At 47.4% G+C, this 15,237-nt stretch overlaps 2 protein-coding genes across 2 annotated transcripts; one reads left to right on the top strand and one right to left on the bottom strand.

The window, feature by feature from the left end:
* The first annotated feature begins 3,002 nt into the window (after positions 1-3,002).
* Positions 3,003-6,430, top strand: LOC307085825 (uncharacterized protein). The gene is made up of 7 exons (XM_079750699.1): positions 3,003-3,187; positions 4,306-4,450; positions 4,533-4,628; positions 4,847-4,991; positions 5,321-5,466; positions 5,837-5,976; positions 6,118-6,430. Exons 1-7 carry the CDS (start codon positions 3,088-3,090, stop codon positions 6,261-6,263), a joined length of 918 nt encoding a protein of 305 aa, XP_079606825.1. The 5' UTR covers positions 3,003-3,087; the 3' UTR covers positions 6,264-6,430.
* A 352-nt stretch (positions 6,431-6,782) lies between these two features.
* rnf2 (ring finger protein 2) lies at positions 6,783-14,469 on the bottom strand (the record flags this gene model as incomplete). The annotated part of the gene is made up of 9 exons (XM_079751403.1): positions 6,783-7,634; positions 8,511-8,700; positions 9,611-9,783; positions 9,972-10,071; positions 10,339-10,471; positions 11,035-11,117; positions 11,711-11,871; positions 12,971-13,067; positions 14,420-14,469. The coding sequence occupies 9 exons, from the start codon at positions 14,467-14,469 to the stop codon at positions 7,533-7,535; spliced, it is 1,089 nt and encodes a 362-aa protein (XP_079607529.1). The 3' UTR covers positions 6,783-7,532.
* Between the last annotated feature and the right edge of the window lie 768 nt (positions 14,470-15,237).

Raw genomic sequence — 15,237 nt, 5'->3', positions numbered from 1 at the left:
CTTCGCTGAAGAACATGTTTTCTGATTGGAGGCAATTTACCTTTTTCCTAAGAATCCTTCTCTTAGTCATTGATTGTAAACACCATGTTTAGTTGCAAATTTTGGCCCAGACACTGGATTATCTGTTTATGGTGGTTTTATGCGATCAGAATTAACTTTGTGGACAAAAATCACAAAGGTAAAACTTCACTTTTGGTTGTTAAAAGAAAAGGCAACGTTTCTTAAGTTGTTATTTGCGAGTTTTAGTCACAGAATAATATGGTTTGGACTGTTGGAATAAGTGGAGGCTCAGCTTTCATATAATATATAGTTTGTGAGGGTCCAATTTCGTGAAAAAGATCGCTATTGCTGTGCATGTGCAGTTATGAAACCAAAACCGTGTTCTTGCATATGACTTTCCTTGGTAATTTACCTCAATCCAAAGTACTTCAAAACCGCACTCCTCCATCACTTCTCCGTCCACCTTCTCTACCTAAATCGGTCGCGGAGGCGCTGCACTTGAGATGCTAGCTGTGTTGGCTAACCTTTAGCTAACACCTTCGAATCACTGCCAGAGACCGCACTGCGAGTGAGTGACAGGAGGCGGGGCTATATTCGCGCTGAAGCGATGCGTGTCTGTTAACTCGCTGTCCGAGAGAAGAGAAGACAGCACGCTGATCAATTGCAAATACTTCTATTTTGTGTGATTTTGCGGAACAAAAGGTTGTTCTGCAGTTTCTAAAAACACTTGAATAAATAGCCTTTATATTAACATCCAACCAAAATCCACTGGCCCATTCGGGCAACCAGAAATCAATCTCAACTTGCCCAAACATTACTTTTAGTTGCCCCGGGTAAGCGGGCAACCGTTAATGTCGAGGCCTGGGTACATACATGAACTTGTCGTTTACAGGAACTTGCGTGTAGGTTCCTGTTCTATCTCTGCGTGTATCAAAACGCACACCAAGAATATACTCCACTGGTTCCACTATTTTCCTTTTTTTCTAAATGCTTCTTTCGTTTACATTATGTGTTAAGAGATGAAAATGGATTTCCAAACTGAACAAAACAATCCTGAAGTTTTTCTGATGTTTCTCAGGGGGCTGTTATGTTACGCTACAAATCCATCCATTTTTTTCCAAAAATGCTGTTAATTCATTGATGGTTTGTAATTTTGTTTTTTCAACACGAGAACATGCAACGAACGATATCAGGGACTCATCTCATACGATAAATTAATATAAATAAATGCAAATGCATGAAATAAGGACCTCCACACTCGGGACCACTCACTGCTTCCGCTAGTCCAACAAGGTGAACCATTTCGGCCTCACACGCCATGTGGTCCCGCTGCCCTGGAGGGTCCACCAAACCTCCACACTCTGGGCCTCTCACTGCTTCCCCTAGTCCGACAGAGTGAACCATTTCGGCCTCACACGCCACGTGGTCCCGCTGCCCTGGAGGGTCCACCCCCAGTGAGTGGCCCACACTCTGGGCCACTCACTGCTTCCCATAGTCCGACAAAGTGAACCATTTCGGCCTAACACGCGACGTGGTCCCGCTGCGCTGGAGGGTCTACCAGACCGCCACACTCACTTACTACACTACTCAGTACAACAAGGTCAACCATTTCGGCCTCAGACGCGACGTTGTCCCGCTGCCCTCACACGCGAGGTGCAGTGGAGCAGTGAATAGGTTAATTTTTGTGTTTATCGTGTTTTGGAAAAGAGCTCCTCATATACTACTCCCCTAATTTCAACAAGATACTAGGTATTATTAACTTCTCCTTTTGAGCGACGGCGAAAACTCACCTCTGTCCTCTCCCTCCTCCACTGTGTCTGCCCTGTCCGGATCTCCTCAGTTTACTCGTCATCAAAGTGAAACTTATCTTTTCGATGATTGTTAGTAAAAAGAAAGAAAAGCACATTTAATAAAAAATGGGCGCAGATATTACTGATATAATAATCTCTGACAGCCGGAGTCTTAAATTAGCAACCAAGTTTAAGATAGCAATCGCCAGTCCGACATTTATTTATTTTTAAATGGGAATAGAAAGTAACATACAATTTATCCATACAAAAGCAAACGAACTACGATTTTTATAATTATTTAAGCATTTATCAACCGCACAACATTAACATCAACCAAATAAAACTTACCGCATGGGTTAGAAAGATGGCTACCGGAAATTCTGAATCAGCTCTGAATGGCGCTTCTTTCCCGGAAATGCGGGGGTGTGTTCAAATTAACATGAGAAACCTCTCAACGACCTAGATCTACACCAACACTTTCAACGAAAAACTCTCAGGGTGTACATTTTGATCAATTAAGTGTTAAAATCACACTGCACCCTGTTGATTAACACCAACACTTAAAAAATAACATCCGCAGTTTTGCTGTGTAGGGAATGACGGAAAAGGGCAGGTTAAACTGAAGGCCGATCCTCTCAATGGAATACCACGAAGGCCCACCATCATGCATTAACAGTCACCAAATTGATATTTGAACCGCATTGAAACAAAATTAATTTCTTCCAATTCCTATGGTTTAATTTGATATCTCTGCTTGCAAATTTAGTATTGGAAATCGAGACCCACTAGGCCCTAGGTAGGGTAGGCCAAGACTATGACCTAAAACTCGATAAACCACAACTTTAGGTGTAAGGCTAGAGTTTAGATATTAGGGTCTGTGGTCAGGATTTGGGTTAGGATAAGTTTAGGAAACTTTTTGATACTGTAAAGTTTAGGGATTAGTTAGCTACTTTTTAGACGTTTTCATGAAATGCTCTTAACTTACTCATGAGATTCGTTAGCCATCCAAGAAAAAAAAAAAGGGTGCTGGGAGTGCGGTCTTAGGAGTGCGGTCCTGGGCCTGCGGTCCAGGGAGTGCGGTCCTGAAGCAGCAGACCACCGAGGACCTGCTGGGGGTCCTGGTGCGTTAATCAGCGCCTGGCTGTTGGGGGCAGTATTTGGTTATCTTCTGTTTCCACTTTAGCTTCTTTCAGAGCAGCAGAGAGAAGAAGACCTCACTTTCTCTGTTTAGGCGTCGTGTCTCTGCTGATCTTTTTTTTATCTCTTCTCTTCCAAGACTTCCTCCTCTCTGCAGAAGATGTCTCTGGAGGTCTGCTCCCGGGTTGCTGCCATCGGGCTGTCCGTCGTGTCTTTCCTCGCAACTTTAGTCGTCAACGGCTTGGCTGGGGCGGGGCGAGGTGAACACAACACGGAGTTTTCATGGATGTCATGTAGTATATAATATTGTCTTACCGTGCGGTCGATACTGAGGAATTAGCTTCTGGTTTTATCTCAACAACATTCTAACTGTACTTTGTTGGTCAACCAACATGAAGCTGAACTGCGATGGGAACAATAATCAGAAACTAGACTACAGGGAGTGACCAACTTTATATAACAGAAGACGATCCCTATGTCAACTACGTTCATTCATAGTTATAGTCCTTAGTGACCGGTCTCTGTACTGTCTACCCCCTACCTGCTCCGTAATGACCTGTCTCTGTACTGTCTAACCCAGCGGTCGGCAACCCTAGGCACGCGTGCCACCACTGGCACGGGGCAGCATAATCATTGGCACACTTAAAAAAAAAAAACTTTTTTTATTTTTCTTTTATTATTAAAAAAAAATCACAGCACAATGCGGCAGCATTATTTTTTTTGCACTTTATTCTGTTTTGGGCATTTCCTCCCAGTGCAAATATGTTTAAATAAGTTACAGAAACCAGTGTTCTGAAATGGGATCAATTAATAGTTTTTAAACCTATGTTGTGAGTAATAGAGAAGAACATATTTAAAATATTGTTGCAAGTGGCCTTTATGCATCGCCTTCACATGGTTTTGCAAAGCTGTACATGTCAAGATATTGATGTGGATGGTTCCAACATTCTCATATATTCTCGTTTTTTACATTTCTCACAGTGCAGAAATGTTTTTGAATGAGTTTCTGAAATTTCTTTTTAAGATGGGACATATGTAATTATAATTTGTAAGCCAATGTTGCAAATATAACAACCAAAAAAACATTTAAAATGTTGATGCATGATTGTGGACTATATGGAAATAGTACAATTCCAGGTCTTCTGGAAATGTTTTTGGTCGCTGTGTCATAATTCAGCTTAATTTTTAATATATTGTTGCTTAGGGCACACTCATTAACGAGAAAATGTAAAACTGGTACTGCAAGTTGAAAAGGTTGCTGACCCCTGGTCTAACCCTTACCTGCTCCTTAATGTCCTGTCTGTGTACTGTCTAACTTATACATCCTACATGTGAGGGTTGTGTCCCCCTCGCTCTAGCCTAACCCCTGTGTGTGCAGGTCCGTTTGGCTCCAGCACCGGTAACGTCTCGTCCCGCTATGAGACGGACGTGACTCCGGCCGGCTGGACCTTCTCGATCTGGGGCCTCATCTACACCTGGCTCTGCCTCGCGCTGATCTACATCGCCTCCTACCTGTTCAGAGGGTACACACACACACACTATGGAACATAAAGTTCTGCTCTGTGTTACTATTATGATGAAAGGGGTGTGTGTGTTTTTGTGTAGTGCGTGGGCCCTGTGTGTGTTACCCTACGGTTTCTACGTCTGCTGGCTGGTCAACATGCTGCTGAACATTAGCTGGCTGCTGCTGTGGGACCGAGAGTACGTATACTATCACACACTACTGTAGTACCAATACACAACTACTGTGTTAGTACTAGTACTGATACACACTACTGTTAAATACTAGAGACTGGGAACATAACTCAGTTTCAAAGTAAAAGCCCCATGTTTCTCCATCCTGTGGACATTAGTCTGTTTCAAAGTAAAAGCCTCGTGTTTCTCCATTCTGTGGGCCTTGGTGATGTGCTTGTTTCCAGGGCGATGATGGCTGCGCTGGTCGTCTTGGTGATGCTCACTCTGTCCAGCTACGGCGCCTTGTTCTTCTGTTACTACGCTACTGATAATTATGGTCTGTGGCTGCTGACCCACCAGCCCAAAGACCTGGCCTGCCTGCGCATACTGGTAGGGTTTGAATAATCTTTATTGAACCAGCTCAGTTTTACCAGACAGAGCTGTCCCAGCCTGCAGCAGCACACAGCGACACAACCAACCCTACTTACCTTACCTTAACCTGCACCGTCTTCCTTATGTTCCATATTTGAGGATCTGATCTCATCACACTGAATTTAATATTGTTTTAAACAAAAGGAGAGATATTCGGCATTGTTTAACCAATAGGAGGGCAGAAGGCGGGTGGTCAGTATTAACCATTAGGTGGGCGATGGGAGATACTCAGTATTAGGGTAGGAGGCAGGTGTTGTGGGGACCGTGCTAAGCGTGTCCTGTGATAGGTTCAGAACGGCCTGGCCCTCTACGCCACCTGGACGTCCGTGGCCACGCTGATCAACCTATCGGTGGTCCTCCAGCTGGGGGGCGTTGCCCAGAGCACAGCCGGGACCGTCGCCCTCTGCCTCCTATTGGTCCAGCTCCTAGCCTGGTGAGTTCCGATTGGAGGATGTAGAGTGAGCGAGTAAGAAACTGTTAAAACCACTCTCACTCACACACAGCTGGTCCTCTGGTCCCCTGGTCCTCTGGTCTCCAGCTGGTCCTCTGGTCCTCTAGCCCTCTGGTCCCCTGGTCCTCTGGTCCTCTAGCCCTCTGGTCTCCAGCCCTCTGGTCCTCTGGTCCTCTGGTTCTCTAGTCCTCTGGTCTCCAGCTGGTCCTCTGGTCTCCAGCTGGTCCTCTGGTCTCCAGCTGGTCCTCTGGTCTCCAGCTGGTCCTCTGGTTCTCTAGTCCTCTGGTCTCCAGCTGGTCCTCTGGTCCTCTGGTCTCCAGCTGGTCCTTGGTCTAACAGGTTCTCTCTGCAGGTTCTTCCTGGAGAATGTGTTCCTAGACCGCTGGGTGCGCTCGCTGCAGACGGTGTACCCGGTGGTGGTCCTGGCCCTGGTGGGGGCCGTCAGCCGGCACCACCACCCGCTGCAGCCCACCGCCAACTCTGTTTTCCAGGGTGAGGCAACTGCACCACCCCACCCCCTACTGCACCACCTACTGTCCTACTGCAACGTACACCACCAACCTACATCCACCCCCCTACATACACCATCACATGTTTTTCGTCTGAGTTCTTCCTCTTTGTGTCTTCCGTTAGTGGTGCTGCTGGTCCTCTCGTGTGTTCTACTGGTGGCCCGAGTCGTCATGGTAATCTGCAGAACCAGGAAGCAGCCTCTTCTGGGTTCAGGCCAGCATCCAATCAGATCCCCTTGTGATGGTGGCAATAGAAAACTCCTTTACTAAAACCTCTTATAGACTATAACTATAGCATTGTTGATGCGATATATATACTTGAACTGAAGACTATATAACTATTCATAGTCTATATAGTTACATAAACATCCGTCATATACAATCTAATGTATATAATTTTCATAACATATCCTTGTTCTAATGCTTTATATTGCTACACAGTCTTAAACATTTTATATTCTCATTAAAAAAATAAAAACTTTCATAAAAATGTCATGTTTTGTCATCTACTTCATCTTGCTGGAGCAGTTCGAACCTTCGACCAACTCCGTTGGTCCGGCTCAAATCAAACATCTGTCTTGAACTGAGGTCGAGTCTATAGTCACAGGCCACGCCCATTTTGATGCCACGCCGTAATTGAAAATGCATGGATGTCATCTTGTCCAGAATAATCTCTACGTTGAACCGATTTATTTTTCACTTTGAAGCCCAAAAATAACCGTTACGTGGAACCCCTCTTACACTTTATTCCAAATACAATAATGTCAGATAAGAGGAACAGATTTGGGTTTATTGTTCAAACAGAAAATGCATTTTACACAAACATCTGGAACCTCTTGACCTTCAAACGTTAACATGCCTTTTAGAAAAAGAAGGATAGATATGGACTCAATGTTCCCAACGCCTTCCGTTAACCCCTCCCCGGGGTCTGAGGCCGCGGCCCCCCCCCCCCCCCGAGACCGGACGTCACATACATAACTAAAGCTAACACTCTAACACACCCAACAACCCGACCTTTGACCTCACCGGTCACTGGTGACTGCAGGGGAATTTGGCGCTGTGCCCCCCCCAGAGTGGACCCCCCAGCCCAGATAGACCAGAGGGTCCAGATTGGACCCCTCAGCAGCCCAGACTAGAGCATCCAGCGGTCCATAGTCTACCCCCCAGCGTCGGCCTGGATTCTAGAGGGCCGCGGGTTAGACCCACAGCCCTGCTCGGGGTGTGGGTCTGGGGGTGGTGGGGGGCCTTGTCTGACCGGGGGGGGGGGGGGTCTGACCCGTAGGGGGGTACAGCCGGGTGACGGTGCACATTAACATACAAGAGATAAGAAGATATAGAAAACAAAACCAATGTACACGAGTCGCTGGGGCCGACTCCTCCTTTCCTCCTCACACCGGCTCCTTCATAGGTGCAGTAAACGTAGTCCTGTGTGTGTGTGTGTGTGTGTGTGTGTGTGTGTGTGTGTGTGTGTGTGTGTGTGTGTGTGTGTGTGTGTGTGTGTGTGTGTGTGTGTGTGTGTGTGTGTGTGTGTGTGTCTCTCTACTTGTGTTCTTTCGTGGGGGCGAAGTACAGTTCCATGGGCTTGTTGACCTTCCAGTACTTCTCACTGACCAGCTCCAGGGAGAAGGACCCGTTCAGCACCTGAGGACACGCAGCGTTAGGGATGCACCTCAGAGAGTGTGTATAGAGAAGTGTTAGTGTATATATGTATGTAAGCTGTGTTTATTAGGGGTGTAACGATACATGTATTCGTATTGAATCGGTACGGACATCACGGTTCGGTGCATGGATTTACACAGAGAATACATGGTATAAAATTTAATAAAACTGGCGTGCGAATTAATTAATGTAATGCCGAACTAATGTTAGATACGCGATCTTCAGGGACAACTGAGACGCCTGAAAGGGTGCCGGCAAGTTCAAGCTACACACGCTGTCCGTTGATCGGTCGACAGAATCGCACTTCCGTGAGACGGGGGGATAATAAACCAACACATTTACCGCGAGGTATTTCTGGACAACGGCGAAAGCTTCGCTTATTGAAGAAAATGTTGCACTAAAGTTTGCCGTCCTTCTTGGATGTCCTACATTGTTGATCTTTGGTCAGTGTGCGCGTTCTTCTTTTTCCTTGGAATTATTAGCAGGCTACACTGCCGGGCTGCTATGAGGTCACAAGGCTAACGCAGCTCCGCGGCTATCGCGATCCGGTTTAACCCCCCTACCACCCCGCCATAAGGGTACCATAAGAATTACCTTCTGCATTTTTATTTTTTCTTTTCCCTTCATTGTACCGAACTCGTACCGAACCGTGATGTCTGAACCGAACCGTGACTTCAGTGTACCGTTACACCCCTAGTGTTTATAAGTATGTGTGTGCTCCTAAAGTGAAGGAGGAGGCGGCGCTGGGGATGTAGATGGTGTGTGTGTGTGTGTGTGTGTGTGTGTGTGTGTGTGTGTGTGTGTGTGTGTGTGTGTGTGTGTGTGTGTGTGTGTGTGTGTGTGTGTGTGTCCACCTACAGTGAAGGTGGAGGCGGCGCTGGGGATGTAGATGGTGTACTGCTTCTCGGAGGCGGCCTCCACGTTGACAGGGCTGGCCTCTGCATTCCTCCGCAGCTCCTCCAGGGCGAGGCGCACCGCCAGGTACTTGGACAGGTGGTCCACCGTGGCGTTTCCCGACGTCTTGATGTAGCGAGGGACGAACTCCACACTTAACGCACACGCACACACAGTTAGTGGGAAAGTCCCTGGTTAGGGGTACAGTCCCTGTTTAAGGGTACACCCTGGTTAGGGTGAGGGGTACAATCCCTGTTGAGGGTTAGGGGAGCATTCCCTGTTGAGGGTTAGGGGAGCATTCCCTGTTGAGGGTTAGGGGAGCATTCCCTGTTGAGGGTTAGGGGAGCATTCCCTGTTGAGGGTTAGGGGAGCATTCCCTGTTGAGGGTTAGGGGAGCATTCCCTGTTGAGGGTTAGGGGTACAGTCCCTGTTGAGGGTTAGGGGAGCATTCCCTGTTGAGGGTTAGGGGAGCATTCCCTGTTGAGGGTTAGGGGAGCATTCCCTGTTGAGGGTTAGGGGTACAGTCCCTGTTGAGGGTTAGGGGAGCATTCCCTGTTGAGGGTTAGGGGTACATTTCCTGTTGAGGGTTAGGGGAGCATTCCCTGTTGAGGGTTAGGGGTACAGTCCCTGTTGAGGGTTAGGGGAGCATTCCCTGTTGAGGGTTAGGGGTACAGTCCCTGTTGAGGGTTAGGGGAGCATTCCCTGTTGAGGGTTAGGGGAGCATTCCCTGTTGAGGGTTAGGGGTATATTCCCTGGTTAGGGGTACAGTCCCTGGTTAGGGTTAGGGGCGCAGTCCCTGTTGAGGGTTAGGGGTACAGTCCCTGTTGAGGGTTAGGGGTACAGTCCCTGTTCAGGGTTAGGGGTACAGTCCCTGTTGAGAGTTAGGGGAACAGTCCCTGGTTAGGGTTAGGGGAACAGTCCCTGGTTAGGGGTACAGTGGGTCACTGAGGGGTGAACCAGGGGAGCCCCATTGGTTCAGGGGCTCCTCACTGCTGAACCAGTAAACCAGTTAAGAATCAGCGCTATACTGGGACTTTAGGGGTTTGTTTCTCTTCTGAACACACCTGTTGTGGGCGTCGTCCTTCTCCATCAGAGTGGGGTGTGGCCTAAAGACCAGCTCTATCTCACTGGCGCCGCCGTCAATCACCGAGTCCCCGCCCCCATTCTCCGTGGCGTTCTCCATGTCCAGCCCACTGTCGTCGCTGGTCTTGGTGCGCTTGATGCTTGGCCCCGCCTCCTGGGGGTGGAGTTAAAGATGTGACCTAACAGGCTAACCTACGTAGCATATAAACCCCATCATAACAACCATCATGCTAAACCAACTAGCATCTATCCCCAACATAATCAGCCACTTGGTTAACATAGCCATCATTATCCCAAAATAACCACCAAGCTAGCATGTATCCCGACCCCCGGCCGACCTACCTGGTTGCTATGGACAGAGGCGTTGCTACAGTGGGAGGAGTCTCCGTTGTCTTCGGCTCCACTTCCGTTCTCCACCGTGTGCTTCTTACCACGCTGCAGTCTACACACACACACACACACACACACACGTTTGTTTGTCTTGATACTGACAGGTGTGTCCACCTGGTCGTTGTAGGTGTGTACTACTGGGTGTGTACCTGGCTGGGGGTGTTACCTAGTCATAGCCTGTATCTTCAGGCCCTCCTCTATACTGTGGGGGTGTTACCTGGTCATAGCCTGTATCTTCAGCCCCTCCTCTATACTGTGGGGGTGTTACCTGGTCATAGCCTGTATCTTCAGGCCCTCCTCTATACTGTGGGGGTGTTACCTGGTCATAGCCTGTATCTTCAGCCCCTCCTCTATACTGTGGGCCAGTGCCTGCTGGTTGTTGTGTTTGCTGATCCGGGCGAGAACCCTCTCCTGGTGGGCTTCATACTCATCTCGGCTGGGGTAGATCTTACCTGAGAGGTGACACATGGACACAGTTACACTAGTTTATACACCTGAGGTGACACTAGCTAATATACCTGAGGTTACACTAGTTTAAACACCTGAGGTTACACTAGTTTAAACACCTGAGGTTACACTAGTTTAAACACCTAAGGTTACACTAGTTTAAACACCTGAGGTTACACTAGTTTATACACCTGAGTTGACACTAGCTAATATACCTGAGGTTACACTAGTTTAAACACCTGAGGTTACACTAGCTAATACACCTGAGATGACACTAGTTTAAACACCTGAGGTTACACTAGTTTAAACACCTGAGGTTACACTAGTTTAAACACCTGAGGTTACACTAGCTAATATACCTGAGATGACACTAGCTAATATACCTGAGGTTACACTAGTTTAAACACCTGAGGTTACACTAGTTTAAACACCTGAGATGACACTAGTTTAAACACCTGAGGCTACACTAGTTTAAACACCTGAGGTTACACTAGTTTAAACACCTGAGGTTACACTAGTTTAAACACCTGAGTTGACACTAGCTGCTGCTGGGGTGAGAAGGACTTACTGATGAGAGCGTCAAAGTTTGGGTCTGGACGCAAAGACCTCTTGGACACCAGCTTCTTACGACATGTCGGACACTCCTTGTTACTGGAGTGGTAGGGGGGGATGAGAGAGTGAGAGAGAGAGAGAGACTACATGTTAAGTTCAGGAACATGACTCAACCAGGTCTGAGTGGTGGTGATCAACTCACCCAGACCTCAGAGTGGAGATGATAAACTCACCCAGATCTGAGTGGTGGTGATCAATTCACCCAGACCTCAGAGTTGAGGAGATAAACTCACCCAGACCTCAGAGTGGAGGTGATAAACTCACCCAGACCTCAGAGTGGAGGTGATAAACTCACCCAGACCTCAGAGTGGAGGTGATAAACTCACCCAGACCTCAGAGTGGAGGTGATAAACTCACCCAGACCTCAGAGTGGAGGTGATAAACTCACCCAGACCTCAGAGTGGAGGTGATAAACTCACCCAGGTCTAAGTGGAGGTGATAAACTCACCCAGACCTCAGAGTGGAGGTGATAAACTCACCCAGACCTCAGAGTGGAGGTGATAAACTCACCCAGACCTCAGAGTGGAGGTGATAAACTCACCCAGGTCTGAGTCGAGGTGATAAACTCACCCAGACCTCAGAGTGGAGGTGATAAACTCACCCAGACCTCAGAGTGGAGGTGATAAACTCACCCAGATCTGAGGGCCGTGATGATGCAGTCGGCGCAGAAGCGGTGTAGACACTCCTTGGTGGTCATGGTGTTCTTCAGCATGTCCAGACAGATAGGACACATGAGCTCACTGTGCAGCGACCGCGGAGACACAGCGATCTCCAGCCCGTCCGTTATGGCCTCCTGCAGAGAGGCGCTATGTTATAGCCTCCTGTAGAGACGTTACCGTCTTGTTATAGTAATGTTATGGCTCCTGTAGAGACGTTACCGTCGTGTTATAGTAATGTTATGGCCTCCTGTAGAGACGTTACCGTCGTGTTATAGTAATGTTATGGCCTCCTGCAGAGACGTTACCGTCGTGTTATAGTAATGTTATGGCCTCCTGTAGAGACGTTACCGTCGTGTTATAGTAATGTTATGGCCTCCTGTAGAGACGTTACCGTCGTGTTATAGTAATGTTATGGCCTCCTGTAGAGACTTTACCGTCGTGTTATAGTAATGTTATGGCCTCCTGTAGAGACGTTACCGTCGTGTTATAATAATGTTATGGCCTCCTGTAGAGACGTTACCGTCGTGTTATAGTAATGTTATGGCTCCTGTAGAGACGTTACCGTCGTGTTATAGTAATGTTATGGCCTCCTGTAGAGACGTTACCGTCGTGTTATAGTTATGTTTTGGCTCCTGTAGAGACGTTACCGTCGTGTTATAGTAATGTTATGGCCTCCTGTAGAGACGTTACCGTCGTGTTATAGTAATGTTTTGGCTCCTGTAGAGACGTTACCGTCGTGTTATAGTAATGTTATGGCCTCCTGTAGAGACGTTACCGTCGTGTTATAGTAATGTTATGGCCTCCCGTAGAGACGTTACCGTCGTGTTATAGTAATGTTATGGCCTCCTGTAGAGACATTACCGTCGTGTTATAGTAATGTTATGGCCTCCTGTAGAGACGTTACCGTCGTGTTATAGTTATGTTATGGCCTCCTGTAGAGACATTACCGTCGTGTTATAGTAATGTTATGGCCTCCTGTAGAGACGTTACCGTCATGTTATAGTAATGTTATGGCCTCCTGTAGAGACGTTACCATCATGTTATAGTAATGTTTTGGCTCCTGTAGAGACGTTACCGTCATGTTATAGTAATGTTATGGCCTCCTGCAGAGAAGTTATTTTTCAGTCTAAGTAGTGTGTGTGTGTGTATATATATATACATACATATATAAACACATGTGTGTGTGTGTATATATATATATATATACACACATGTGTGTGTGTGTGTGTGTACCTGCGGGGTCCTTTGCAGCTCGTACAGGCTCAGCTCCCAGGTCTTGCTGAGGGGCTGGACCCCGTTGGTCTGAACGGTCTGGGTCATCACGGCAACACTGCAACACCATGACACACTCATCACCATGACAACACTCACCATCATGACAACATCCCATGAAAGACTTATCCCTGTGACAACACTCACAACCATGACGACACCCCATAACACACTCATCACCATGAAAACACTCACAACCATGACAACGCCCCGTGACAACCTCATCACCAAGGCAACACCCAATGATACTCACCATCATAACAACACTTTTCATTGTCAAACAGATCTGCAGATTTCTGAATAAAACATTGAACTCTTTCCATCAGGACCAGTGATTCTACCATCAGGACCAGTGATTCTAACACCACTACCATTGACTACCATCAGGACCAGTGATTCTACCATCAGGACCAGTGATTCTACCATCAGGACCAGTTATCTACTATCAGGAACAATGACTCTACCATCAGGACCAGTGACTACCATCAGGACCAGTGATTCTACCATCAGGACCAGTGATTCTAACACCACTACCAGTGACTACCATCAGGACCAGTGATTCTACCATCAGGACCAGTGATTCTAACACCACTACCATTGACTACCATCAGGACCAGTGATTCTACCATCAGGACCAGTGATTCTATCATCAGGACCAGTGATTCTAACAACAGGACCAGTGACTACCACCAGGACCAGTGATTCTAACAACAGGACCAGTGATTTTAACACCAGGACCAGTGATTCTAACACCAGGACCAGTGATTCTAACACCAGGACCAATGATTCTAACACCAGGACCAGTGACTCTAACACCAGAGAGTTGTTTATGAATGACCACCTTAACAACACGATGCCTCCAGGGCAGACGGTAACTTCAGGTTCTCCTTCCTGTTCCACAGGTTCACAGGATGGATCAGTGGAGTTGGAACCGCTAGGAGGTTGGTGGAGCACAAAGGGCCGTATAACTGTATTATATATGATATTATATGATACTAGGGCTGTACCGTCTGAGTAATGGTCCATTCTGGTCAACACTCTGCTAATGCTAACCCTAAACAAACCATGGCTGTGGTCCTCTACGGTGAATCAGACCCGGGACCGGCGCCTGCCTGTCCGGGTCGACCCTCCACTGGGTTATTACCAGACCGAGACCGGGGACCGGAGTGCGGTCACAACAACAACAACAACAGGAGGGGAGCGGGAGGACGGAGGGATCCCGGCGGTAGCTAGCTCATCAGAGACAACAACAACACGGCCCGCGAGGAGCCGTCCCCGCCGCAGCGGCGCGAGCCTCCGGCAGCGGCGCGAGCCTTCCGCTGCGGCGGACAGAGCCTCGCCATCCGCTCAAACACCTGAACCCAGCGCGGGAACACGGCGCCCTAAACATCGCGTTTATAAACAACTTACCGACGGAGCAGCAGCGTCTCGAGCAGCGACAGCAATATGGCGGGTCTCATCCACGCTGGGACACCTGGGAGATGTAGTCTCTATGTATGTAGGTCAGCCGGGAGATGTAGTCTCTGTGTCTGTAGGTCAGCCGGGAGATGTAGTCTCTGTGTCTGTAGGTCAGCCGGGAGATGTAGTTTCTGTGTGTGTAGGTCAGCCGGGAGATGTAGTCTCTGTGTATGTAGGTCAGCCGGGAGATGTAGTCTCTGTGCACCGTGTTCAATATTTAATCACTTATTGGTTTAAGTTGTATTCCCATATGCTTCCCTGTAATCTGTTTTAAGAAGTATAAAATAATAAAATCAGAAATATACAAAAGTATATTATAATATTATATTTTCTGGTTTAGCTAACTATAACTGGACTGGTTTAGTGAACTATAACTGGACTGGTTTAATGAACTATAACTGGTTCAGTGAATTATGAACTATAACTTGTTTACTGAACTATAACTTGCCTAGTGATCAATAACTGGTTTCGTGAAATTTAACTGTTCTGGCTTAATATTAAAGCTTTGCTGCATTGTGTGATTGTAAAACAGTATATATTAGTGGTTAATAGTTCAACCACACAGCAGCAGTGACAACAACGTGAGCATGGTGACGTCACATCGCGACGGCCGCCGCCATCGATGGAGAGTGACGGGTGGAGTGACGTCAGAGTCCCTATCCTCGTCGGTCTAATGGAGACGTGATGAAGTGTCATTATGGGAGAAATGGTTGGATTTTTTACGGTTTATCAGGGGAGACGTCTTCATCAGCTTAGGTAACTGGAAGTTT

Source organism: Pollachius pollachius (genome assembly GCF_949987615.1).
Source record: "Pollachius pollachius genome assembly, chromosome: 14".
Lineage (NCBI taxonomy): Eukaryota > Metazoa > Chordata > Actinopteri > Gadiformes > Gadidae > Pollachius > Pollachius pollachius.
Note: the sequence above shows the minus strand (reverse complement) of the source record. Positions and strands in the feature narration are given on the sequence as shown.

What these genes read in the sequence shown, in the direction of transcription:
- LOC307085825 (XM_079750699.1), top strand. Translation starts at nt 3,088, where the DNA reads ATGTCTCTGGAGGTCTGCTCCCGGGTTGCTGCCATCGGGCTGTCCGTC. An exon ending in GCCTCCTACCTGTTCAGAGG is followed by an intron (nt 4,451 to 4,532) that starts GTACACACACAC and finishes GTTTTTGTGTAG; the next exon opens with TGCGTGGGCCCTGTGTGTGT. An exon ending in CTGCTGCTGTGGGACCGAGA is followed by an intron (nt 4,629 to 4,846) that starts GTACGTATACTA and finishes GCTTGTTTCCAG; the next exon opens with GGCGATGATGGCTGCGCTGG.